This window comes from Typha angustifolia, chromosome 15, assembly GCF_048772165.1.
Source record: "Typha angustifolia cultivar Huaian chromosome 15, ASM4877216v1, whole genome shotgun sequence".
Lineage (NCBI taxonomy): Eukaryota > Viridiplantae > Streptophyta > Magnoliopsida > Poales > Typhaceae > Typha > Typha angustifolia.
This window is the reverse complement of record NC_133253.1, coordinates 518838-546291: the sequence shown is the minus strand read 5'-3', so window position 1 is coordinate 546291 and position 27454 is coordinate 518838. Positions and strand designations below refer to the sequence as shown.

General features: G+C 36.9%; 4 protein-coding genes across 8 annotated transcripts; 1 reads left to right on the top strand and 3 right to left on the bottom strand.

The window, feature by feature from the left end:
• The first annotated feature begins 56 nt into the window (after positions 1-56).
• LOC140777851 (auxin-induced protein 22D-like) lies at positions 57-1213 on the top strand. The gene is made up of 4 exons (XM_073122241.1): positions 57-399; positions 484-692; positions 811-898; positions 985-1213. The coding sequence occupies exons 1-4, from the start codon at positions 197-199 to the stop codon at positions 1070-1072; spliced, it is 588 nt and encodes a 195-aa protein (XP_072978342.1). The 5' UTR covers positions 57-196; the 3' UTR covers positions 1073-1213.
• Positions 255-5405, bottom strand: LOC140777849 (pentatricopeptide repeat-containing protein At3g04750, mitochondrial). Of its 3 annotated transcripts, none has more exons than XM_073122238.1 (6): positions 5253-5405; positions 2161-4997; positions 1432-1924; positions 1225-1321; positions 477-566; positions 255-389 (listed from the first exon to the last, which is right to left on the bottom strand). In XM_073122238.1, the coding sequence occupies exon 2, from the start codon at positions 4266-4268 to the stop codon at positions 2250-2252; it is 2019 nt and encodes a 672-aa protein (XP_072978339.1). In that variant the 5' UTR covers positions 4269-4997; positions 5253-5405; the 3' UTR covers positions 255-389; positions 477-566; positions 1225-1321; positions 1432-1924; positions 2161-2249. The 3 variants fall into 3 exon arrangements, with proteins under 3 accessions (XP_072978339.1, XP_072978338.1, XP_072978340.1); XM_073122237.1 differs by having other exon boundaries at positions 2249-4997; XM_073122239.1 differs by lacking the exons at positions 1225-1321; positions 1432-1924 and having other exon boundaries at positions 2249-4997.
• A 263-nt stretch (positions 5406-5668) lies between these two features.
• Positions 5669-23436, bottom strand: LOC140777846 (putative ion channel POLLUX-like 2). Of its 3 annotated transcripts, XM_073122233.1 has the most exons (23): positions 23145-23433; positions 19400-19481; positions 16040-16311; positions 15408-15479; positions 14430-14505; positions 14162-14260; positions 13915-14069; positions 13653-13757; positions 12467-12553; positions 11762-11846; positions 11297-11444; positions 10241-10317; positions 10076-10156; positions 8965-9159; positions 8760-8873; positions 8491-8583; positions 8293-8419; positions 8150-8226; positions 7109-7156; positions 6954-7023; positions 6808-6881; positions 6186-6296; positions 5670-6104 (listed from the first exon to the last, which is right to left on the bottom strand). In XM_073122233.1, the coding sequence occupies exons 1-23, from the start codon at positions 23288-23290 to the stop codon at positions 6003-6005; spliced, it is 2496 nt and encodes an 831-aa protein (XP_072978334.1). In that variant the 5' UTR covers positions 23291-23433; the 3' UTR covers positions 5670-6002. The 3 variants fall into 3 exon arrangements, with proteins under 3 accessions (XP_072978335.1, XP_072978334.1, XP_072978336.1); XM_073122234.1 differs by lacking the exons at positions 8150-8226; positions 8293-8419 and having other exon boundaries at positions 5669-6104; positions 23145-23434; XM_073122235.1 differs by lacking the exons at positions 5670-6104; positions 6186-6296; positions 6808-6881; positions 6954-7023; positions 7109-7156 and having other exon boundaries at positions 8169-8215; positions 23145-23436.
• A 364-nt stretch (positions 23437-23800) lies between these two features.
• LOC140778878 (pentatricopeptide repeat-containing protein At4g14820-like) lies at positions 23801-27396 on the bottom strand. The gene is made up of 2 exons (XM_073123774.1): positions 24050-27396; positions 23801-23934 (listed from the first exon to the last, which is right to left on the bottom strand). Exon 1 carries the CDS (start codon positions 27294-27296, stop codon positions 25707-25709), a length of 1590 nt encoding a protein of 529 aa, XP_072979875.1. The 5' UTR covers positions 27297-27396; the 3' UTR covers positions 23801-23934; positions 24050-25706.
• Positions 27397-27454: the final 58 nt, after the last annotated feature.

Sequence of the window (27454 nt, the reverse complement as noted above, 5' to 3'; positions counted from 1 at the left end):
CATTGCTATCAAAGATGCTCCCAACTCCCCCTCTGCTCAAGCTGTCAATGCCTCCCCTTCTCTCCTCTTTATTCTTCTTGTCCTATAAAAACCAAGAAACAAGTAAACAAACGCCCATGTTGTGATCACTCCTTGCAGCTTGTAACAAGTCTTCTCTCATCAACCACCCCAAGTTTCTTCAACTAGAATTGCATAGATGGAAGGAGAAGCAAGCTACATTGGTGACCAAGAGAACTTTAAAGCAACCGAGCTAACGCTAGGATTGCCGGGAACAAACGAGCTCGACAGAACAACTCATGCACACCATAAGGGCGGCAAGGGTGTCAACAAGGAGTTCTGCACCAAGAGGACCTCGTCTGAGACTGAAAACATTGATCAGGATGCTGCACCTGCAGCAAAGTAAGTTTCATGGATAACAAACTTTATCAGATCCCTAGTCAAAGCATAAGATCCATAAACTAAGAGATCGGCTTTACATGGCAGGGCACAAGTTGTTGGATGGCCACCGATTCAATCATACAGGAAGAAGAACACCTTTCGAGTTGCAAAGATGGGCATGGAGGAAGCTGCAAGACTAGTAAAAGTGAGCATGGATGGAGCCCCTTATTTGAGGAAGATTGATCTCAATCTCTACAAGGAGTACAAGGAACTTGAACAGGCCTTGGAGGAGATGTTCAAATGCTTTTCTCCAGGTAGGAGGACGTTCTCAGTAACTACAACATGTATATATAGATGATTTCTGATGAACATAATGATAGATGATCTAGCATTCTTTATTTCTTATCCTCACTATGTTTGATGATATTTCAGGGATAGATGGGTGTAATACTGGTGAGTATGCAATGACATATGAAGATAAAGATGGCGACTTGATGTTGGTTGGAGATGTTCCATGGGAGTAAGTAGACTGTCTTGTAATGTTCTAAAAATGGGCCTTTATTTTATAAGCATATACACTCAAAACATATTTTCTTGTGTTTTCAGGATGTTTATCTCCTCGTGCAAAAAGCTGAGAATAATGAGAAGCTCTCAAGTAAGGGGGGCTTGGGAAGCACATGATAAAAAGAATTAGACAATAGAGATGAACACAATTTATTGAAATATAATTATATATTTTTTTTCATTGAGTTATCCAAGTTTGCAGGGTTTTGCTGAGTACATGGGTTGCCATTAGCTCTATAATGATGTGTCATTTCATTTGTGAAACAAGAAAATTAATAATACCTTCTTGCTTATTGTTTACATTTACAAAACACAATTCCACTTCAGATCTGCCTCATGAACTAGCTATATCCGATCGTTGTTCAAGGGATCCAATCAACTGAATCAACCAATTAGATAAAAAGAAAATAAGCACAAGGAGATGGGTTATATCATCCCTTAAGATCCATCAAAAAGCAGAAAAGTAAACTGAAATTTCTATAGGGCTACCTGGCAGAACCTTCCCTATCAAAGAAAACATCCTTTTTTGTCATACTTGATTGTTGTTGTGACAATATAAGAAAAAACTGTCACACATTAACACGTTTCAACTTGAGAAGTACATGCCCGTAAAGGCCTAATTCAGTTAATTCTTTTGCATGTAATGCAGTAACTGCTAATCATTTCTGCCCCACCGGAAACCTCTCCACGATGCACATGTTGCTCGAATAAGTTCCCCTTTAGAATACCTATAGTGAACACACAACCTATAGTGACGCTAATCCACATCCTCCATCGGAAAACCTATTTCAGCACATACTCATCTCATTTTAAAGATCGAATTCATCTTCTTTACTCCCCCTGATCACTCCTTTTCAACCTCAGACCAAGAATTCCTCATGGTTGTGTCCAATCCCAGATCCTTGATTTCATTCAACATCCGTAGGAAACAGAGAAGTACATATCCACTTGAACAGGCACATAAATCTCATCGTCTCACGATCTAAGAAAAAAAAAAGTGTTAAAGTACACCATATGATCGGTGAAACTATAAAGCACATTCAGTTAGTTTTCTATAAGATTGTAGATTCGAATAAAGAAAAATGGCAGATGATATTATCATTTATAAAAAGGAAGCATATTATTGTACATGCAAAATGTCAACAAATCCAAGAAAAAATTGAAGAATTTCATAAAAGAATTACTCCAGCCATTCAAGTCAAGGAAAATGTCACATACTTATGAGAAAGATTTTCAGGAATCCTCGAATATGACAAGTGATATGTGTCGATCATTTGATACAACTTAAAGAAGTAATTCAGGATACCTCAGTGTACATCTGGTACTTGCCAATCTTGAAAGATCTGAAACATATTTTCTGCCTCAATCCTCATTAGCTTGTGTAGATCACATGAAATGCAACTAACCTCATCCCACCTAGGATGCCTCTTATCTGAAGAAAGAAACTCATGAAGAACACCATCAACGACCATGATACTGCAACCTGCTATCTTTTTCACTCCTTTATTTTCCATAAGTTCTCTGATTTTGTCAGAGTAACTCCATTGCCCACACGCAGCATACACATTGGATAACAAAATGTAGCCACTTTCTTCTTCAGGTTCCAGCTTGAGAAGCTCTCTTGAAGCAGCCTCTGCAAGATCTGTATTAGAATAGGCTTTACTGGCACTTAAAATTGCCCCCCATATAGACCGACTTGGTTTTATTGGCATTCTTTCAATCAAAGCTATTGCCTCAATCAGCCTCCCTGATCGTGCAAGAAGATCAACCATGCATCCATAATGCTCTATTCTAGGTTCAACATTGTAATTTGTCTTCATATCTTCAAAAACCCTATACCCCTGATCCACAAGACCAGCATGACTGCAAGCTGTAAGAACAGCAACTAAGGTGACACTATTCGGTACTAAACATTCTTCCTGCATTTTCCAAAATAATTCTACTGCTTTGGTTCCATGACCATGAAATGCAAGCCCTGTGATCGCAGCAGTCCACACTGCAACATCTTTGTTCAAAACCTTCTCAAAAACTATACAAGACCACTCAAACTTTCCACATTTGCAATACATATCTATCAGTGCGGATCCCAAAAAAGCATCAATGATTCCATATGTCTTTAGCACCCAACCATGTATACTTTTTCCATAATTTAAGATACCCATATCTGCAGCAGCAGAAATCAAAATGATGGCAGTTACCTTATCAGATCGAATATCATTCGAAAGCATGTCCATAAAAAGTTTCATCATTGTCATGAAATCTTTCTTAGCATACCCAGCAAGAAGAGAATTCCATGAAATAAGGTCTCTATAAGGTGCTTCTCTGAAAAAGCTGCTAGCAGTATCCAGCTCCCCAATATTGGCAAATCCGGCAACAATTGTGTTCCATGAGACATTATCCTTACCATGAAATCCATGAAAAGTTTTCATGGCAGATATCATGTCCTCACATTTGGCATACATATCTAGAAGAGCATTATTCAAAATCGAATTCCAGTCACTCACAGGCATCTTACGTATAATGAAACCATGAATAGATTTTCCAAGATGGGCATTCTTCATCTGTCCACAAGACATAAGAAGGGCCACAATGGTATATTGATCTGGTTCAATACCTGAAGCTTCCATATCATAGAACAGTTTAAGTGCTTCCGAGCTATAGCCTTTTCGGGCATATCCAGATAGCATGATGTTATAAGAGACAATATCTCTTTCGGACATATAATCAAACATCATTTGAGCAAGTATTGTATCTCCTGTCCCAAAATACATCTTGATGAGAGAGTTTTGCAGATAAACATGTGAATTGAAGCCATTAATGACAACATGAACATGAATCTGCTTTCCCACTGATGTGTGGTTAGAAGACTTAAGGAGTGACAGAAGAGTGTGTTCATCAGGATAAATATGTGATGAAATCATTGATCTGTAGAAACTAACTGATTGGCTAGGTGAGAAAGACACAGCTGATACCATAATGTTATAAATATAGAGGTTGGGATGGGGAGTGAAATGCTTAAACAGAAGAAGAGCCTCATTCAAATATTCAGGGTGAGAAACTGTGGAGAAATAGAGGAGCCTACTCATTGGAAATGTTTCAGTAATAAGATGAAGCCTCATCATCTGGGCCAAAATCTGTTTGAAGTTGTCACCACTAGTACACTTCTCAAGAAGAACAAGTACTGGATGTTCAAGGCGTAGTGAGACAGTTGGATCCCAGCTGCTTCTACTGAGTGCAGCAGAAGCAACAGGAGAACAAAGACGAAAGCCATAGTGAGTACAGAGAAGTAAGGAACGGGGGAAATTGTTCCCCCCAAACTTTATCATAGGAAACAGCCACTGGGCACCAGAAATGAAAGAGAAGAAAAGTTAATCGGCAATTTAAATGGACATCTGTTTACCCTAAGAGAATTCATGAATCGACAGCATGGAGAGCAAATCATACACTAACCTAACAGCAGATCAGATTCTTAGGAGGCAAAATTGCAGAAGGAAAGGTAAAAGAACCATCATTCAAGCCTACATATGAGCAAATTTTGGCTTCTAAATCCTTCAAACATCATTGCATCTCATGAGACACCAAAGAAATAGAAATGCTCTTACATTATTTCCCTACATGACATGAAACTCTCCTTCTTAAGAAAGAAAAGTGGCACCAAAGCAAATTTAGAGTACGGAAAATTGGAAAAGAAGAGTCTCCTTCTATCAGGAGACTCACATCAAAGGAGAAACTCAGAAAATTAAGCATATCCAGAGTATATGTAGTATTGGGCTCCATAAATTAGACACAAAGGAACACTTGAAAGACCTCTGAATTTGACGGCAGATATATAGCAATCAGATTTCCACCCGATTACCAATACCCAGAACCGAGGAGCTTGTTAAAGTGCATATAATCACTGCTTAGGAAAAAAAAACAAGATTTCCATAAATAAACCCAGCAATCAGCAAAATGTGGCAGATGGTGTTGCAATCCATCATCATCTAGTGTTTATCACCATAAAGGAGAGAAACGAGCCGAAAGAAGTCATCTCCAACGTACCATCTGAGATTCACCTGATAATATCAAATTATTAAACGAGTTAAGATACTCATTCTGATAAACGAAAAATTAATAAGAAAACGTAAGGTTGTAATAGTATTTCCTCGTTTCCGCAAAACGGTAAACAAAGAAGTTTTGGGGTCAGGAAAAGGCATGGCGTTTGCTTTACATATGAACAAATCCAAAGAACAACGAAAGGATCCTCTTTGGTTTCTGCGCAATGACTACAAGGTACTTACAGCGAGTAAAGGAGGATCTTAGATTCTTACCACTTCTCACATGCTTGATTCGGAGCAAATCTAGCCGTAAGATTGCAACAGATGCTTGGCATTTGGTTGGGTTGCGTTCTCAGAGGGTGGTCTCGAAGAATCCTACGGTGTCAATGGAAGGGTTTTGCTATATATTACTGGAGAGAGAGAGAGAGAGAGAGAGAGAGAGAGAGAGAGAGAGAGAGAGAGAGAGAGAGAGAGTCAAGTAGGTTGATTCACCAGTCATATCAGAAGAAGCCGGCAATTATAGATTCTTCGCGACCGACTAACGAGAAAGTCCGCGATAAGAGATGTTACAGCGCCGACTTTGCCACGGACTTCAGAGAGAGGCATAACTGAGTCCACGCTTAGCTAGAGGGTGATCAAGTATATTAAATACTTCTGCGTGCGTGCGTGCGTGCGTGTTTATTAAGAAGAAATTGGAACTATCTCAGATAATTTATTAAGAAGCTGTAATGTTTACAAATCACAATTACATAGCTCAGAAAAAGAAAATGAGAATGCAATGCGACTTCTCGTAAGTTGAAATAATTCCTAGGTTGGTCACCAGCTCAATTTTGCAACCAGAAACAGCGAGAGCTTTATTGTCAAAAAAGAAAAAAAAAAAGAGCTTATTCCACCATATCATATCTATCAAGACATCACGGCCTTGTATCACCTCTCTGGTAATCATGCATCCTTTCCCTTTTCCTTTCCCTTTTTCAGAAGCCAAGAACATGGGCCCTTTCTTGGGGATAACATGAAGATGATTCACACAACGATTGGTTGTTCACCTTGAAGCTCAGATATTACAATGAGTTTGTCTGCCTTTTCAAAAGAGAGTGGGTCTGACTTGTTACTTGGATTTAAAACCTATTTGGATCAAAATAACAATGTGAGATCATAAGTAAGGTGTTATAATAATAAGATGATGAACATGTTAAACGAAAAAACCTGCTTGTCGCCTTTGACATAGCCAATGGCAACTTCACGGCGCAAAACTGCCCGTTCTGAAAGCTCTGTAAATGATGGGGTCTCTCCTTCCTTCATGTAAAAGCCTATTTCCTGCAAATATAAGCATTGCAGTGTGTGAAGGTAATAATAAATATAGGTCTTTCAGAGTTCAGTTTGTCACTTGCGATGCATGAGTTTCAAAATAATGGAGTATTTGATACATTGACATGATCCCCACCAAGTGAGGACTATCTATATATTTCTGTGTTGTGTGTACAGAGGAGGGAGTACACATTTCCTATTAAAACGGAGTCGTATTTCAATATCTTCTTCTAAAGAGAGTTACTAGGTAGTACAAGATTAGAGAAGAAAGTCGTAAGCGGATAATTTCTATGAGCCCATATGCTCAATTAACAGCAAACTCAGACTTATTCCAGTTGTACATAGTAAGATAGTAGGGTTTTTCCCTTTCACTGACAGCAGTCATCTTTTTCATAATATACACTATTTAACATGCCAGAGCTCTATATCTTACTATGCCTTAATCTATAAGAGGACCACTGTAAGACCAATCATTGCATTAAGGCATTTGAGCAATGGAATATCAATGCAAAGGATTCACCTTCACATAAATCTCATCACCCTCAGCATTAAGAATATCTTTCCACACCTCATTCAGCTCACTACTTTCTGCAACTGCAATCAATTGAAGCTCAGTATGAGTAATTATATCTGGAAATTAAACTGAACATGACTAGGATGTTCAACCTTGAGCTGTTACAAGGCTCATTACTTCCTCTGCCCCGATAAATGAAAGGGATGGTCTTATTCTAGATATCTGTAGACCAGATGAAACATTGCAACATTATTGTTTCCAAAACTTTCAAATTTCATTATAGTAAAGAAAAGCGAGAAATGGTTACTTGTTTTCCCAATCTTGCATCTACAATTTCAGCTACTAGGTTGTCAACCTGCAAAATGAATAGAATTTACTGGATAATGAATGGAACGAAACATTTCTTCTTCTTTTTTTCAATTTTCTTATATACCTTTGTCTATAAAACCATATATTTCAGAAACAAAGCAACTAGAGGTTAAGTCAAACCAGACACTCAATTGATTACATGAAATTCGTATTCTTCATCATTTGCAGTAAGATTCTTCCGAGTATCATGAACAAGGAGGAGGGAAAATGTAACATTTCCTAAAACAGCTACATAGCTCCCAGAGCAAGAAGAGGCTATCATGTTTGGGTTTCATACTTTCATCCACTATGCATACTTTCATCCACTATGCATATTTGGGTTAACACTGTATGTATATAATTCAAAGAGCCTCGGAATTGTGAAGTCTTACATTTTGAATCAGACAACACCCTTTACTGATTAGGTTTCACCAGTTACCTTTCCACCTATCTTTGTGTGCCCCTTCAGTTTCATTTACACAGTGAAGAGGTAGTGACACTATGTTTCCTAACCCTCTCCAACATGTCAACTCTTGATTGACAGAACATATGAATCATTAATTAATACTCAGTTTTCTGACAGATTTCAGATAGGGCAATTGGCTAAATTTTTTTGTAATGTTATTCTTCTAAATCATATCCGTTTGGGCTAAATTGGATATATCTGAGCCCTAAATGATGCAGGAAAACTGTAAATTCTGCTTGAAACTGAAAGCTCAGAAAAGAGGGATAGATGACCAGCATTTGTATTTTGATCATGTGCAGGACCATGCTTCCAGCAATAGTAATGGACACCGGTAGTGCTGAAGGAGGGGTAGATGATCAGCTGTGAAGGAGAATATGTGCTTTGATAGAGTAGTCTATAGATGTTCTTGGAAAACATTTAGAAGATTTAATTTGCTTGTATAATATTTATGTCACAGGCAATCAGGAATCACATCAAACGACAGAAGTAAATGAAATCAGTGTTAAGCATTATCCTTAGTCCATAAGCACCAACCTTAATGCCATGTTTCTGGCAAATACTTTCAGCAAGAAAAAGGGAATAAGCTGAATGTTTATCAGCCTGGGAAGGATCTGAGGAAAGAAAATTAGTTGAAGAATATTTTAAATTTTAACAAAATTAATTAATATCTAAATTACCCCCAACAAGCCAATCCCTGTCAGATATCACAACAATAGAAAGGGGGACGTCCTTTGTATCCTTGAAAGGTTTCCTAATGTTTAATATGGCTTCCTTCAATGTTTCATAATTCACAGGACTTCCAACCTGTATTAGGATAGTGTTATTATCTCCAAGATATTGATAGAGAAGAAAATAAAAGAGAAATGGAGATATACCAGATGGGAAACCTTAACATTTTTCAGTTGGCTTTGGACAATAGGGTTGACTATACTGCTTCTTTCTTCAATAGGAGCTTCTGACAAAACTTCCTGCAAATTGTATATGTTAGTCTATTTTGTTAAAAGCTAGGTTGTATTCCCTAATCACCCCAAAGGAATGAGAAACAATCAAGTGGATTTACATACTACTGTTTCTAATTTTGTAAGAAATGTTCAAAGTTGATAATATACAAAATTATCTTCCAAAATAAGTTATTGAGACTTACCAAAACACTACCAGGTCCAAGGTAATTATCATATTCTCTAATCATATCACTAACTTTTGGCCGCCAGCCAACCATAAGTATGCACTCTCTTGGTCCTTGATTCCAATCACTACTCTGCACAGAACTTCTGAGTTCTGAATACCTTTAGAAGAATAACTCTGTATAGAAGATCAAGTGTCTTAAATTATGTCCTCTGAAGATATACCTTGGAGCTTGATTTTAAGGGACGCTTTACAGTGTTACTGAGTCGTGTTTTCTGCAGTTCAATAGCTGTATCTAAAGATTCTTCACCTTCTATTGCCTTCAGATCATGAGAAGCGGAAGATTGTTTCTCATTTGATTCATTTGGGAGCAAAACTTGCGGTCCTTTTCTCCCACAGACAGGAGCTATAAAAAGCAACTATAAAGGGCAAATAGAAAATTGGAAATTAGAAAAGCAGAGAAAAACAAGCTAAGTTTTCAGTGCCTTTGCATGATAATAATTCTACAGCAATAATGATGAAATTACAATATATAATCATATAGTCATATAGAAGATAAGTTCCTTCGTAGGAAAATGAGAATATGCACTAAGCAATTAGGAATCTAGGATTTAGCTATTTTTATCTGTTTTAGAAGGCTCTTCCTTGAATATCGACATCATGTGATTACAAATTCATAATGTGAAAGCTCTATAAAAAATAGGGGCACCACCCATGTCCTAATGATGATGCAAGGAATGCCAACTCAAAACAGTGAAAGGCGGATCATGGGATGAAAAGAAGAAAATGCAAACGAAGAGAGGTTAGATTACATGAACAAAAAAGCTAAGATAAACGAGTCCCACATAAAGAAGGGGCTGAAGTCTTACGACAATCATAATCAGGTGACATTCAGAGAGACAACGTGTCTAGTAGATAAAAATGAGATAACATGGAAAATTGTGGAAGTGAGAATACATCAAGGACCCAAGGATCTATTGCTCTGATGAGATTGAGAGAGGAGAAAGCTATTGTAAAGATGTTGAGATGCTCAAATAAATACGTGTTGCAGTTTGTAGATTTTAGAATGAAAAGGAGGAATACTGTTCACATAAAAGGTGTCTTAGTGCAGATGCCCCAACTAATGCAGGTCTGAGGATGCAAGCTGTGTGCAGCCCCACCCATTGCTAAAGAGTTTCTGCCACTAGAACTTGTGACAGTATGACATGATGGCAGTTATAAAATCAACAGTCAAAATTCTATACAAGTTCTAAGATCAAGTGGTATCTCAAAAATACTAATGTTTATTTGGAAAAAGATTTTCATAGCAATGGTTATGCCAGCAAATAGTCATACTTTGTCTGTGTGTCTAATCTCTTCATCATCACTTGGGTGAAAATATACTCTTCCAGATCTAAAGATGCCACAAACAATTGCCTGGCCAAAAAGACAAATGCTATACCATCATTAGGGAAAAGAAAAACTGACAGAAAGAGCATAAAATATTACATCCAGTTCTACCTCCTGGATTCCACGTCTCACATCCATGTACCTCAAGCCTACTAGGCAAGGAATGCTATAAAGGTTGAACACATTTTCTGCAAAAAATAAAATAGTATTAGGGAGCACAGTGATCGATACCTAGCAGATGGTCTACAATTAAGATTCCAAGAAGCAACCAAAAAACCTCTAGACTTGATAAAATGACTGTCACTGGCTTAGTTCCAGAGAATTACACAAATCCCCTTCATAGAATATTCATATTCAAAATGAACATACAGCAAAGAGGGGCCTGCATTGTCTCTAACCAGGAAAAAAGGGTCATCTCAGGTTCTCAGTAGTTGGGCTCCAATGCGCAGTTAAAGGACAAGTGGTCACCCTGCTGATTAAACAATTGTAGAAATCCTAAAGCAACTAGTTGCTAGACTTTAGCAGGAAAAGTACAAGTTTATCCAACACGGGTACAATGTGCAAACTGCAAAGAAAGCTTTTCCTTGTGCAGTATTCTGCCCCCAAATTACAGTACCAATTTGAGAATCATTATTCTTCAGATAATGGATCTAAAGACTAATGGTTCCTCACATAGAATGAAAAGAAACAGCTTACGAAAAGGTAAGAATCAAGACTAGCCAAGACAAACCAGCTGTATAGCTGATGAGATCAGAAAATGACTTGGATACTATTGAAACTGGATTTTCAATAATATGATCTTCTGTAGATGAATTCCTATGAGGAAGGGCATAAATTAAATAAAGACCAGCAAAATGGATGCAGCATCTTCACCAGAACACAAATTCATCAAATGAACTAACATGCAACTGTAGATTCTTACACTCTTTGAATGCATAATCACATGAATATAGGAAAATTATTTGGCAACTTATAGCACTTTTGGTTTTTGCTTACTTAAAAGATGTATCTATTATAAAAGAACTTGGATGAGAAGAGCTTGTCAAGGTTAAATATCAAACTGGTTTTTGTTTTGACAAAAAATTCTAGGCATTGATAAAAGAGGTTGTATATCACTATATATAAAATATTGATTTCATACTGCTTCCAGCAGAGTAAGCTTAGTACTTCGATAGTTCAGCAAGTGCCTGTAGATTTTAAGGAGGCCCTTTTGTCGAGAACACTGAACAAATAACTTAGAAGCAACCATCTCCACCGGTTGCACATTCAAGCCTGTGATTGATTTGAGAAGTTCACAGGTGCTGGAATTAGAAGCCTACATTCATAAAAGATGAAATAAGTCAGGAACTTTAACTTTGACTTTCTGCAGCATAACCATGAAGTAGAGAAGCAATATTAACCACCATTGTTGTATATCCCATCATCCAATGCGTCACTTAACATCAAGAAAGCCTCGCTCTCATTAAGAAAGGCCATTAAATTAGTCTATGCACTATTTCAAATAGTAAAATATAGGGTGGGACTTCCATGTTAGCACTTAAGGGCTAATGAATTTACAATAATAATGCACTATCAAATGAAGAAATGTGGAGTTCAAAATAAGTTGTTGTTTGTCTATTTGATATACTATACCTCAACAATAGTTGGGACATATGCCATTTTGGGAAGAGCTTGAAGAGCTAACAGGGAAAGAAATGCATCTGTATCGACTTCATACCTGGTTAGGTTGATAAAAATACAGTGAGTACATAGAAACGATTTACAGGAAATAAGTTAGCAATAAATTTCTGCACGTATAGTTTTACTGAATATGCAAACTACTTGGACATATATCTCTCTCATGGAATACTTGAAAGAATTCTGTTCCACTAGTAGCTTCCTTATTAAAGTAAGCAAACTACAAATTCTGTCTAGTAAGGTGTAGCAAGCAAATATATGTTGATCTGTTTGCATGAATGGTGCTTCAAAAGTGCCACCAAAATGAGTGTTGACTGGCGGCAGGCAATTAGCATGGTATATCTTGGATTGCTCAATACTACGTCAACAGATATACCTGGCACAACTTAGCTTAACATGTCGAAACGGTATGCCAAGCGGCACGATACCTCAGGCATGCAGCATGCCTCGTGCCATGCCACATTGTGGCAATGGCTCTATCAATTACAAAAGTTGACACATAGCACCAAAATCCATGCATGAGAATGCAAAAAATCTAGTTCTCGTTCTTCCATCAATATGGGAGTTAGAATGCTTGACAAATGTTCTGCTACATAATTGACAAACTTGTACGTAGCATGATAACTTGGGTAAACTGAAAAGTTAAAGCCTTATACTAACCGGTCATTCTTTGCTGGCAATATAATGATAGATCGTGCTCTATTTGCTGCTGCTCTTTCAAATGATTTTGTCAAGCTAAGACTGCAGCTGCGATTGTAAGATTGCATCTCGCATAATAAGACAACAAAAGAGAAGCTCCACATTCAAGTATAGAACAACACTAGCTATATCAGATGATGGAAATGAAAAATAAACAATTTTGCATGTCTTGTTTTGTCAATTCACCAACTAGCTTAAAAGTTTAAGCTATCGAAGGTAAGTGCTTTTGTTCTCTTATATTCCAGCACTTTCCCTCACTTTTAGACTCATATTTTAAAAGGCCTAAGAAGCAGGTTTGAATTAATCGGTGGACTCTTTTGGTTGAAAGGATCAGTTCCCATACCCCGATAGCTATATGCATTTTGAAATGCACTCTTCCTTGGATCTCGAATGAAGCAAATCTAGGCATCAGAATTAGGGTTTGATAGATGTAAAAAAGAATGACATAATGGATAAGCATGATTCTTCCTCATGCAGTATCAGGATCTTATCCTTCATCATGAGCTCTGTTTAGTTGGAAGTTCAGATAGGCAGGTGTGAAGTGTGAAGATTATCTGCATAGAATTGCTTCTCAGTATCAATTACCAAAAGTGCCCTTGGTGAGAGGAGAGAGAAAAGGATGAAGTGGAGAATGTTTTGGTAAATGGGCTAATAATGTATCGGTTTAAAGGTTTAATTGGTTATATTATCCAAAATTCCAAATGCATTAATATTCAACATCATTCTTCTGAAAAAGAAAATAGGGCCAAAAGCTAAAACTTCGAGAACAGCAATTTGGCTGTTCTGACATTTGATTGGTCTTCCTGCATTATTAAGCATCTGGATAATTTTCTATTTCATGTTTACTATTCTGAACTCTGAAGCCATATTTGCTATTCTTTAGAACAACCTAATGCAAATATAGCAAAAAACAAAAGCCATATCTAATTCTTCAAGACATTATTTCCAGATGCTTATTAAATATCTGAACATAAGAACAGCCTTTTGGCTTCTCATTACCCAGATTCAGAATAATGCCTCAAGACTTGAACGAGCTGCAACTCAAGCACAAAAACAAGGATACTCGCATATCAGCTCAACATCAAAAGCTGTTACAGTATTTTTGAGAAATGAGAAGAACCATCTACATAGAGAAAGAAGTATTTACCTCTTGGTAAAGACATCAATATGGTTGAAATCTTTAGTAATGCTATCTCCAAGCTTCTCTATTTGCTTTCTAGGGAGATCCGATAAAAGAAGAATTCTTTGCTTCCTTAAGATTGTTTGTCAGAAGACAGGTATGTTGGTTAAACATCCGAACACCTTATTTATATAAATGAAGTATATCAAAGCACAATTTAAACTTGGTTAAACATCCAAACGCCTTATTTATATAAATGAAGTATATCAAAACACAACTTAAATATTACCTTGCTGTAGCGGTACCTAAGCGGATAGCTGACTCATGAAACTTGTTGAGCTGCTTTAATATGAACAAAAGATGGCTGTTAACTCCACAGATAATAACATGATTACTCTCCATCACTTGCAACTGTGCTCCTTCTCTAATCTTCTGCATGTTGTTCTGCAGACATAGATCTTGCTTAGATACATACTTGGCCTGGAAGGCTGTGGCAACATTCACCTTAAAACTGAAGGTAGAAAGAAAAAGCTTACTCTAAATTGCTCCGTCATTGTGCCTAATAAACGGGAATAGAACAATATACCCCAGATAGCAAGAAGAAGACCAATAACACGTTCAACACGAGTTTTTTGCTGTCAAAACAAATAGCACTTTGAATACGATACCAGAAAAAGTAAAATCTGAGAAAAAAAAGGGGGGGGAAATGGTGAAGGAAAAATAGTAGTCCAGTATAAAGGTTATTTGACTAGTAAATCTTAATTTTTTCAACCTTAAATTATACAAACTTCGTGCTAGCCTTACTCTTAAATGAGTAGAAGAGGAACAAAGGCATGCCCAAGCTTCCCAAAAGCAGTCCTCCAATGATTGCTCCTTATTCCTGAATTTGCAAACAGAAAAGAAAGAAATGTGCAGATACATTTAGCACTTGTTGTACTCTACTAGATGACATCTTCAATAAGGTTACTTTTGTTCATTTCATAGGGAAAAAAAGCTATAGCAATAAATGATGAGAACAATAAATTATCTGAAAGATAAAAGATATAATCATGGATACTAGCTGCAATAATATGAAGAAGAATGTAAATCTCATGAACCCGTTTCTGTTAGATCATGTTACTCCGACCATGCATGAAATAATACGTTGATAACTACTAAACAAATGCTAGCTTATAACAATCTATCTCATGCACATCAAAGGGTTGTTGAACATTCTTTTGAAGTGTTAATCATTGTTTCAGTAAGAAAGCATCAGTCAAATGTCCAGCAGTGACTGTCCCAGAAAATGTGCATTCACTTGGAGAACACAATCATTTAAAATTCTAGTTTGCCCTAAAAGAATTTCAAGCAATAGTAGCCTATTGCTGCTTGTGAGAATAGGATGTTACAAGGCTACAACAACCAATTAAGTGCAGAAGCATGAAAAGAACTACCCTCATTATATTCAATGTTACCGCTGGTCAATATATACAAGAAATGCACTATCTACAAACTATAACTAGATGGATATATAAATATCAAAGGAACACAACCAAGCAGCACCTTCAACAAGTGTGTTCACCATAATTTGATAGTACACTTCACTAAGATGAAATGTGCAAAATGAACATTATTCATAGAGATGACAGAGAAGAAGCACGTATATGTGAAATAAAATATAGGAACACTCTGTATGGAAACAGTCGACAGAAAAAAGAAGTTTCACCATAATAAGTATTATAACGACTTTGTTAGCATTTAATAAAATGAAATCAATGCAATGTGAAATTCAGAGGAATGTACCTGATATTGTAAAACAGAAAACCTCCAACCATGACGAATGAGAAACATGCTACAAGTAAAGCAATAAAAATCCTACAAAAATAAATAGATATATTTAAGCAAAATAACAGTAAAAAAGCAAGGATTTTCCCAACACATGATGGTGTTGCTTACGAGTAACTTCTTTTCAAGATCGGATTGCATAAATTTTAACAATTATTGACCTACCAACAGTCAACCCTCTGTCCTGATTTTGTTCAAGCCAAAAGCTTACAAGTAGGATAATTATGAATAGTAAGCTTTTAGTTATAAATAAAATTTCAGGGAGCAAGACATTTTAGCCCAGGAATTTATCTCAACTCAAATAATCAAAAGTTTCTGGTAAGAGCATTTATGATAGATGGTTAGACAGATTAATCCCAATATATAAAGGGTGGAAAGGTAACGTCTTTAATTCTATTAGAACTAGGATTTACTCTCATAGTGCAGTATATTTGTTAGCTTGCCAGCACAAATATTAAATAGAAGACTAATAATTCTCTTATCTTGAGTTAATTAAAAGTTGCAACAGGATGAGATGATTCTAAGTTGATAGCTCAAAGGAAAATCCAAATACTTAAGTAGCCAGTTAAGGCTGCATTCATTAGACGTACGTGCCGATATTTCGTTCGAGCTGCATGTTGAAAAGATAATATAGCCGAGAAATATTCCATTTGATATCTTGAAAAGGTGGAAAAACCACATCTAACTGAAGAGGTGCAGGTTTGTTGATAGAATTAGACACACAAGCAAAAGGCAAACTAGCCCTGAGAAATGAAGGCAATATCTGCAATTTCATCATCATCATCCCATGCATCAGATTTTTGACCAATCTGGATATGAAGTAGAATGCCACCAGTTGTAAAGCAACACTACTATGGGTCTCCTGTAGAAAAATTTAAGAGGTCAGAAAGAAATAAGGATAAAATGTACAAAGAATCATTAACATTTATAAGCATCTAAATATCTAATACCCCTGCTTGCCACATGCAATATCGGAGAGTAGAGATATCGAATATGGCTACAAACAGAGGATACTATTATGAAGTACCATGTTCTAGATTATATAAGATAGACACAATATCCAATAGTAATAGGATGACGACAAATAAAAAGTACACTATTATGTAATCATACATACTAGTCACCAATTATTATCTTCATATAGTTGTGTCTCAGTATATATAGCAAAATCATTGTGTCAATATAAAGATACTAAGTAAAATGTCTATTCTGTCACAGTAACTGCAACATAGTTCCAAGTTTTGGCCAATCTTAAGTGGGATTGGCTGATCCATGGCCGAAGCCAATCTAGGTATTGGCTATATCAGCCGATCCTGCCCTATATGGGCTCTCCCTCTCTCTTCTCTCATTCCATCTCTTTTAGTTTTTTTTAGTTTCTTCTCTCACCGGTGCCCCATCTCTCTCATTTCTCTCTACTCTCTCCCTTAGCATCTTCCTCTCTTTCTTTCCTCCACTTTATCTCCTCTCTCTCCTTCTATCTATGTTACTGCAGCAGATAGAGAGGGAATAAGAGAGAGAGAGAGAGAGAGGAGAAAGAGATTGAGGGGAAAAGATAAAGGAAAGAAAAGAAATGAAAAAAAAAGAAAAAAATTACCTTGCGACAGTAAGAGATAGGGAGGAAGAGAGAGATTGAGAGAGAAAGAGGAGGACAAGAGAAAAAGCAAAAAAATAAAACTTGCCTTGTAGCAAAAAGAGAGAGAAGGTATAGAGAAGAAACGAAAAAAAAATTAGAAAAAATAAATTTGCCTTGGTAGTAATTGAGGGAGGAAAAGGGAGAGAAGGGGAAAGAGAAGAGACAACCAACTCGATATTCATCAAAGTTTTGAATAAGTTAATATAAATTTTAATTTTTAGACTTCATATGTGAATAATTATTACTTTCTTATCACTTTTATAAATTTTTAGAAATTTTTTCGTATTTTTAAATAATATTTAGAACTTATATGATTAAAAGATAGTCTGATCCGATACAGGCGGCCGATACAGCCGATACGACTGATATGGCTGAATATGTATCGTTTTTTCAAATAACCGATCCCAATACCAAGTTTTGAAACCTTAGAGTGCAAATCACTGTAATGTAAGTATACAACATTTCTATGCAGTCATTTTATCAACTTATGTTAATTGAAGGAGATAAATTTTACACCAGAATAACTTTAAAATTTTTTCAATATGCACTTGAGTCATTAATAAATTATTCTTACAACTAAAAGCATACAAAACATTGTTCCCTTCTTGCAAGTTGAATGAGCATGTGACTATAGTGAGAAGTGAGAAATCTATAGAGCATCAAAATCCTTCAATCAACTCACAGCTATCCAATTCAAAAACTCTACGATCAGATAGAGATATCAGCTACGTACTCTGGAAGACACCCATCTGTCCATTTTTGGAAGCAAAATAGCGACATGGGAGCTTTAACAGTTAGTTATCTCATTAAGATGATTTCTCATTTTTATTGCACTATGTATTCTTAATATCAGTCACCAAATTTCGTAGAAATTAGCAGAGGAGAACAAGTCTTGAATGAGAATAACATTGCCTACAGGTTGTCAAGTCTTGATAAGGCTCTATAGGCTTTAAGATAACCGACAACAGTAGAAAGAACTTCTTTGAAGTCCTTTAATCAAATGAACCTAATTTCATTTATACAAACCGTTTGGATGTGAAAATCTTATTGTTAGATAATCAGTTGATCCAAAAGTTTAAATTGTTAGATAACAAACTAATAATTTATACAATATCCTTAATATATGAATATATCCCATCTTGTGCGATCTCTATATATTACTTTTCATGTGATATGAATAAGTAAAAAAAAAAAATTTTAGAGGAAAATGGATAATATAAAATTAATGGCCAAACTGCCCTTTGATTATGAGATATTAGTTAAAGTTTACAAATCTATAGAAACAAAAATGTACTTTTTACAATAGGAAACTCTTTATTGCGGGCTTGCGGGCTGATATGCTTGTAAGCCTGCAAGAACCATTAGCTTGCGAGCATACAAGCTTACAAGTATTACTTATCTTTTTGTTTCTTTTTCTTCTCTCCTACTAAGGTTGTGATTCTGTAAGTTTATTACTAGCTTACAAGCCCACAATTATACTATAAGAAAGGTCTTTTTTTTATTTGGCAAGACTATAAGTCCATTGCTCGCTTACAACCTACAATCCTATTATAATGTAAGACTACATTTTTTTAAAGGTAAAGTTAATGATGTTTTTTCCATCTTTTGAGCTTATAAGCCCACGTATAATGCTACATTATTTTTTATATATTTTTAAGGAAGTTCTTAGAACTATAAATTTAATAAAAAAGTAAGTTAATGTGGGCTTACAACCTCTTGCAAGCTCAGAAGTTTACACGGCTGCAACCACTTTATAAGTTATCGCAAATTTAATAAGTTTTCTTTTTTAGAGAAAAATGTATTTATTTTGAAGGAAAACTAAGGATATATGAGAGATAATTTGAAATAAGGATATCATTATTATTTTGATGTGACATGAAAAAGTAAAAAAAAATATTTAAAAAAAATTAAGTGTGATGCAAATAGTACTAAAATTTTATTATTAGATTTATAAAACATAAATACCATTTTAGGGGTAAAACTGTAATTTGAGAAAATTTTAAATTTAAATTTATTTGTATTTTCTCTCTCATCTCTCATTTTTGAATTAGAAAAAAAATAGTATTCAATTCCTAAATGTAGATAGGGGTCCCAAACCAAATTTAGGAACTAACCCTAAAATCAAATTAAACGCCACCTTTAGAACTTTGACATGAGGGCCTACCTTTTCAATCCCAATATTTAATAACTAAATCTTGAGTTTTGATTTGGCTTGCAAAAATAAGATTATTAAAATTGAACATTTTGATTGGTGACTTAGAAAATAAGGAGTGGGATGGAATTGAAAAACACATTAGCAAAGAGAAAATCATCATACCTTGTTTGCAGGATCCATAGTGGATGGGTGGGTGTGGGGAATTTCTAGACGAAGTGGAAAATGCTCATGAACTTTGATAAACCTGAAAAGGTAAAAAAACAAGAGAATTGTTGATAGTTGATAAGAATCTAAAAGAGATTGTTGATATTTGATAAGAATCTAAAAGAGATTGTTGTACTGAAAAGAATAGGAGAACCGATAATAGAGATAAAAGTTATGCTAGGCAAGTAGAACCATAAGCTTGCACAATTGCATCAACCAGTTCCAAGGAACAAAATATAAGTTCTATATGGAGTAATTTGCACATGAATTACCCGAGAGCTCCAATATTTAGCTCATTTTTATTCCTAACAATTAGAGTTATTTGGTTTTATTTTATTTATTTATTTAGATATATGGTGACTTTGTATAAATAGGGCTAATGCCCCTTCTATCATTTCAAGCAATACATTTTTCGCCTAATCTTCTCCTCCCTTCCTCTTTTCTCTCCAAATCCAATCTAGGGTTAGGCCTTGTATTGTTTCATGATATCATAACTTCCTGATCTCTAGGGATCTTGCTTAAGTTAGACTTATCCTCTCGAACAACCTCTCTCTATCTCACAGCTCGAAATGTTTAAACTTTTCTTTTTGTGTTCTTTCACCCCCATTGAGCTTGGGTGCTACTGCCTCACCCTCTCGCTCCGCCAACTCGTCGGAAGCCTCTCCAACCTCCTCGAGTTTGCCAGCAGCTTTGCTTTTTCTCCCTCGGCATGAGCTCCTCTCTTCGCCATTTTCTGCAAGTCTAGCAACCTAGCCACACCACAACAAACACTCCATTCAACAACAGTGAGAGCAACAAGCATGCTTACCAGCATAGCAGCATGGTTTCAACTAGTGCCCACCAAATGTTCGACCAAAATTCACCTGTCCATAACCCTCTCCTTTAGCAACACTGTTCAAAGTATTTGCTCACCAGGTGTTCGACGAAACTATACTATGCCAAGTGCAGAGCAGTAGCAACAGAATTGTTTTTCAACAAGTGCCCACATAATTTGACGAAATGTCACTGTGTTGAGAGCACTAATTCTTTAGCAATTCTGTTTTCAATAGTTTCTCACCAAATGTTCGACGAAAGTCCATTATGCTAGCCCTCAAGTCTGCAATAGATCTGTCCAAATTTGGCACCTATTTGGTAGCATGTCAAGGTTAGCAGCTTTATTCACCAGATGTTTGACGAAAAACCTGTCAAAAAATTTTGAAACACTCTCAAGGTGCTTGATAGGTTGTCTCTTCTAATGGCATATTGTGTTTTGGTCAACCATGAGAGCCTTAGCTTTACAGGTCCCTCTACTTCTACCTCTTTTTCTCTGCTGTTACTAAATATTGAATTTTTAATTCTGACGTTTTACATCATATGACTGGTGACTGATCCATTCTTACTAATCTCATCCCTGCCCCAACTGCCCTTCCTCATGTTCACATTGCTGATGGGACTTATTACCCCACCTCACATTGGTTACATCACCCCGACCACGGATCTTACTAGCCATCTTACCTTATATGATGTCTACATTGTCTAGCTTGAACCCACTGTTACTCAACTTTTTGACTTTGGTTACATTGTGTCCTTCTCTTTTACTTTTTGTGTTGTGCAAAATAAGTCAACAGGCTAGAGAATTAGGACCAGTACTCAGATTCATGGATTCTACTATCTAGACCAACTTCACCTTCCTCCATATAATTCCAATGTTTGTCCTATCACTTCCCTATCTCCTTCAGACCTATAGCATCGATGTCTAAGTCATGTATCGAGTCAGCATCTCAAGATTTTATCTAAGTCTGGATCTTTAGGCTATAGTTATTTTTTATGGTTGTCTCCTTATACTAGTTGTAAGTTTGTAAAACATCGAGCCATTTTTTTCCTCTTGTGAGAGTATCTCTAGTTCCCTTTGATCTTGTTTTTTCACATTTGGGGTCTCGCTTTTTTTTCTTCTAGTCTTGACTTTCTCTATTATGTATCTTTATTGATGATTTTTTTCGTTACACTTGGATTTACCTTAGGCGCTAGTGCTCTAAGATATGCCAGATCTATCGTGATTTTTCTTTTATGGTTCGTACTCAGTTCAATCGGTCTATTAAGATCTTTTAATCTGACGGTGCTCGAGAGTACCTCTCCTCTGAGTTTCATTCTATTCATGCTGCTACTGGCACCCTACCTCAGCAGTCGTGTCTCTATACCCCTGCTCGAAATAGTGTTGCCGAACAAAAATATTGTCATCTTCTTAAAACCACTCATGTTCTTCTCTTTGAGGCTTCTATTTCTCATTTTTACTGGGTTGAGACCCTTCTTACTGCTTTCTATCTAATCAATCGAACTCCATCTTTAGTCTTTGATGTTGTGACTCCCCTTCCCCTCAAACTTAAAGTGGATCATATATCGAAAATTTGTTAACTAGATACTCAAAATGCAAAAGAGAAATATACTTAATGAAGAAGTTGGCAATTTACTCCTCAGTGCTATTTAGATGGAGAAAAATTATATCAGCTTGGTACTTCTGATCAGTGAAGTGCATATCGACCATGGTTCGCCGGATCAGCTAAACCCAATCCCAATTCAGGCTAGACCCGAACTCTCTCTCTCTCTCTTTTTCTCTTTTTCTCTCTTTCGTCTCTCTCTCTTACTCTCTTTCTTTTTTTCACTTTTTCTTTCTTTTTTCTTTTGTTACCACATAATTCTTGTTTTTCTTAAGAAGAAATCTAGCTCCGGCGAACTCTGACGAACTCTAACGAACTCCGGTATATAATTTTTTAATTTATTTCTTTATTTCTCTCTCAATTTTTTTCATTTCTTCCACTCTCCTTTTTTTTCTTCTTTCTCTATTTTCTTATTTTTAGTAAACTTTTTTCTAAATTTTGAGAAGTTTTCCTATATTTTTAAACAATATTTAAAATTTTACGTAATTAAAAAGTCCAATCCGATCCATGCGACTGATACGATCGATATGGATTGTTTTTTTCAGAAGGCCGATCTCAATCTTGATCCCAATTTTTCGAACCTTGATATCAACTTCAATGTGCTTAGTTCTCTCATGAAAAATATGATTTTCAGTCAGTTTTTTAGCACTATCATTATCGACATAAAGAGGAGTTGGGAAGGGCAATGGAACACCCATATTACTAAGAAAGCGGTGGAGCCAAACAATCTTATTAATCATCACACACATAACACGATACTCTGACTCGGTACTAGAGAGGGGCACCACTTTCTGCTTCTTACTCACCTGGATATCTTCCCTCTCTTCCTCTCTTCTCTCCAAATCAAATCTAAGGTCAGGCCTTGTATTGTTTCACTAACAAATTCCCAAGAAGATTTGGGTACACATTCACCAAATGTAGAAATGTGCACTTTATTTACAATTTCTCATATGGTTCATACTTATCAATGTTCCTATGTTTAACATTTCTCTTCTCTGTGAAAAGTTCTGTTCTTGGTTCAAAAATCCTAGTAGATCAGTCTATGCATCTCACACCACTACTCTGTCATGCTTCATGCAAGCATAGGGAGTGAAAAGTCTAAAATAGCAACGAAACTAAAACAACCAACCCGATAATGGAAACCCAACAAAAAGACAAACCACGAACCACATCGCACCAGTTGGTTACAACAAATTAAGAAATACGACAGATCAAGAAACCAACAAAATCACAGAAACAGGTTGATCGCTTCAAGAAAAGGGTGCTAAGGAACTGTAAAAGAAACGGACCTGAGACGAGAGTAAGGAAGGATGGGTCTTGCGAGGATCCGAGGAGAGCTCCAAGGAATGGACCTCAGACCTGGGCAAGCCGGGATGGCTCTTGGGTGGATTCGAGGAGAGCTCCATGGGAAGGGCCACTGCACCTGAGAACTCATTTTGATCGTCTCAGGATCTCTTCGATCCAGTCAATCTTCTCTTCCTCAAGAAGTCCAGGGTCGAGTGAGATTCTTCTTTTATATATAGAAGAGTGAGTTCCTTTGAGCTCTGACCGTTTCAGGATCTAGGACAGGACGGTGTTTCATTTTTAGGCGGTTAATTACACATCCACCCCATGAATTATACATTTTACCTCCTCTTTTTAAAAACTACATTTTTTTAAAAAAGAAAGTCTCATTTTAATTGGCCGATTACAACTTAATACAAACCTGAAGAACAAGCTGAGCACTCAATGAGCAAGCCCAGTCAGAAATCCAGGCTCCTCTTTTAAATACTATTTGAAATGGAAAAATACCCAAATTTAAAATTTAAGAATCTATTTCTGTGAGAGGCAAAAGTATTTTAAATTTTATGAAGAAATATGCAGATGAGGGTACATTTGGAACCAACTTTAGATGGGATTCAATTGATTTTATTTGGAGAGAATTTAATTAATGTCATTTCAAAATAAATTCTGTTATTTGGAAAATAATAAACCTAATCTGAGTCCCTGTCAAGTGGACAAATATCTCAGTTCAACCCTCTCTCACAACAAAAATATCCTTGGAGAGATACAGGTCCCCCCAAAAAAATTCTCCTCCCACTGAATACTCTGCAAGAAAAGAGAAAGCTAGATCAATTTGGTACACATCATCGCATAACGAGGAAAAAATATCCCACTTCAATATTCCACGGCAAATAAGACATATCCAACTCACATCTCATGGGGCTGGAATGTAATTTAAGAGCATAAAGTGATAAAGAATTAGAGATTGATTGGTTGCTGTTGATTCCTACTGTTGTTCTCCAACACGATGTTGAATTGCTCCTTCTTGCATTTGCTCATCTGCTCAAAAGCATGACGTTCCAGTATTGAATGAAACAGTGCCTGTTCCCACCTGTGGATATCACAACTTCACACAATGTGCTAAATATTGGTACAGCTAATTGCCCGGCATCCACTTGCTTGCAATCTTGGCCTCTTCCCCACCAAAGGTTGGTTAAGTTCAAGAACAAGAACAGCTAGGCCATCAAAGTCTAGATGCAGAACCTCTAAAATCCCATTAGATGTTTGTGACTTTGTCCATGTACATCCGTACCTCAACTGCTGCTTTTGGTTTAGGATCCATACAACTGGGAAAAGAAAAACATGCCTATTTTATTGGAGAATTGTGACATGTGACTGTGGCCAACTTGGGAGCAGTATCAGTCAGATAAGCCAGTATATTCATTCTCTTTATCTCAGTCACACCTGTCCAAAGATACTTGCTACATGAAATAGCTGTCTGATTTGAGGTGTCAATTTGATTTCAGAATTTATCGATCAGTTATGAATGAGACTCTACAATGATCGCAGTTATCTCTGTAACCCAAAACTAGTTATCTCAGTTTCTAAGAATCAGACCAGAACCGGACCTTATGTTCAGAGTAGACAGCACAGTTGTTGTAGAACTATATCCTTGATTTATACAGCATCAAATATCTGAATCCTCTCAAATTCAACAATAGTTCCATTTATTTGGTCTAATAGACCCAAGCATATAATTACTTTGTCACAATATGAAATCAGCAAGATTTTCGCACATCTTACATTGCTTTATTTCTGATAACAATTATCAGATCCTCAATGGCACTGTATTGATAGCTGAAAACTACTTGTTATCAGCGGCACTACGATTTCATAAAATCATCCCTGTTCACAATGAAATCTCAAAGCTAACCATAAAATCCTCATGATCCATTGGAGCTATAATGATCAATCAGCTTGTCCAGATCTACCCTATTCATGTTGTGAATATGAGGCTCAAAATATTGGGATTTTATTGGGCTGATACTGAGCCATAGGCATTGACAGATTGACCCAGCATTCTAGGACTAACTCTCCTAGCTATGTGTTTCCCACTTAATTGTATGTCAAGGTTACATCTGTATGGCCCTGCATGAACCAATCGACAGTACTGCTTGGACCAAACAGCAAGAGTACTAGGCTCTGGTTGGAAAGTTGGAAGATTATCAGACTAAATTCTGTAGAATTTATTTCCTTTTGTCAGCTAAGGGGAAAAGTTGGATATGTAAATTCTGTTGATACTTAACCAAATGTATCAGCTTGGTATTGTCATTCTGATTATATAGAGATCATATTAACTGGTTAAGCTGCCAAACACGGTTTCAGAAGTAATCCTTGTTAAGTTGGCTTAACCCATCAACCATGCAGGAGATACATGCCTATCAAATAAGGCGATGCACAGTTCTATTTCCATGATCTCATGTAATATATCTTTGGCATCACATTTCTCAACTTGACGACACATCTTCAACAAAGGTGGTAGTTTCTTAAAGTATAACTTTATAGTCAAGCATTTGCAATATCAGGGATCAGTTTATATGCATATGAGCTTCGACGTTAGCTAATAGAGCAAAAATCTCCGCATGCTGTGGATGCAAATTACCCCCAGCAACAAATTCATTAACCTCACCACTTATCTCAATCAGACTACATCCAGGAGTTTTTCTCATCCCAATTCCTTTCAGTTCCTTCCTTAGCTTCATTACCTCGCTCCAATCTTGGGCTTCTGCATGCATGTTGGACAACATCACTCGACTCCAAGGATCATGTGGATCCAACTCAATCACTTTGGCAGCTGCAACTTCACCAAGCTCCACATTGTTATGAACCTTGCATGCACTTAGCAATGTACCCCACATAACTGCATTAGGTTTCATAGGCATACCCATTATGAGATCATATGCCTCTTTCAATCGTCCGACACGGCCTAAAAGATCGATCATACAACCATAATGCTCAATTTTAGGTGCAAGGCCATACATTTCTTTCATAGAATAAAAATACTGAAAACCTTTTTCTATTAGTCCTCCATGGGCACAGGCATTTAGAACCCCAACAAATGTAACTTCATCTGGTGGGACACCAACTTGTTGCATCCTAGCAAACATTTGAACAGCATCAATGGCTATCCCATGCATTGCAAGTGCACAAATTACCGACGTCCATGAGTACAGGTCTCTCCTCATTGGGACCTTCTCAAAGACCTGAACTGCCTTCTCGATGCTCCCACACTTGGCATACATGTCAATTAAGCAGTGATCCAATGATCCATCAAAACTCATACAATTTCTTTCAATGTAAGAGTGAACCCAGATGCCAGTTTCCAACATGCCTATGCTAGCACAAGCAGAGAGAACAGTGCACATAGTTAGTATATTTGGTTTCACTTGAGATGACAGCATATCACGGAACGCCGACAGGGCTTCCCGACACTGACCCACCTGGCAATACCCAGATATCAATGTATTCCATGAGATGGCATCCCTGTTCGGCATCTCGATAAACAAACGATAACCAGTTTGTATCTCACCATGTTTGACAAACTGATGTATAATAGCATTCCAAGCAACAACAGTTTTCACTGGCATTGCGTCAAAAATTTTATGAGAAAGTGCCAATTCATAGCTACCACCATAAATCCTGATCAATTCTGTGCTAACAAATGGATCAATTTCAGTCCCACTAGTGACAATGAACCCATGAATCACTTTTGCCGGTTTTGGATCGCCACCAAGCTGGCGACACGCAGTAATGGCAGTCGCCAAAGCCACAGGGTCTAGCGACAAGCCTCCAGATCTCATGGCGCGGAAGAGAACCAACGCCTCCGTGGGTCGGTTCACAGCAACGTAGGCTCGAGCCATGGCGGTATGGAAAACCATGCCAGGTTGAGGCATTTCGTCGAACAATTTGCGGGCGCAAAGTATACGGCCCAAATAGGAATACAGCGAGGTGAGCGCACTGGAGATGAACTCATTGGAGGAGAGGAGACCGGTCTTGGTGAGGAAGGAGTGGAGAGTTTGGGCTTCGAGGAGCGCGGAAGGAGAGGTGGGGGAGATGGACTTGATGAGCCGGACAAGAGAGCGGGCCGTGGGCCGGAAGGGGAAATCAATCATGTACATTCGAGAGATTGACGGCCCCGGAGGTCAAAATCCATGCATTGATGTGTACTATCAGACGGCTTAGAGTAATTCAGGCCTTGTACCGGTGTCCTGTATGTGGAATCTCATTTCATCATGATAATTAGGAAAAATGCTTGGACCTATCAAGGGCCTTCTAT

Coding starts and splice junctions, on each gene's coding strand:
- LOC140777846 (XM_073122233.1), bottom strand. CDS start 23,290: ATGAGTTCTCAGGTGCAGTGGCCCTTCCCATGGAGCTCTCCTCGAATC. Junction 12,554..13,652: donor ATTGATGTCTTTACCAAGAG/GTAAATACTTCT, acceptor TTACAATCGCAG/CTGCAGTCTTAGCTTGACAA. Junction 8,584..8,759: donor TTGGACCTGGTAGTGTTTTG/GTAAGTCTCAAT, acceptor TACAATTTGCAG/GAAGTTTTGTCAGAAGCTCC.
- LOC140778878 (XM_073123774.1), bottom strand. CDS start 27,296: ATGTACATGATTGATTTCCCCTTCCGGCCCACGGCCCGCTCTCTTGTC.
- LOC140777851 (XM_073122241.1), top strand. CDS start 197: ATGGAAGGAGAAGCAAGCTACATTGGTGACCAAGAGAACTTTAAAGCA. Junction 400..483: donor GATGCTGCACCTGCAGCAAA/GTAAGTTTCATG, acceptor TTTACATGGCAG/GGCACAAGTTGTTGGATGGC. Junction 899..984: donor GTTGGAGATGTTCCATGGGA/GTAAGTAGACTG, acceptor TTGTGTTTTCAG/GATGTTTATCTCCTCGTGCA.
- LOC140777849 (XM_073122238.1), bottom strand. CDS start 4,268: ATGATAAAGTTTGGGGGGAACAATTTCCCCCGTTCCTTACTTCTCTGT.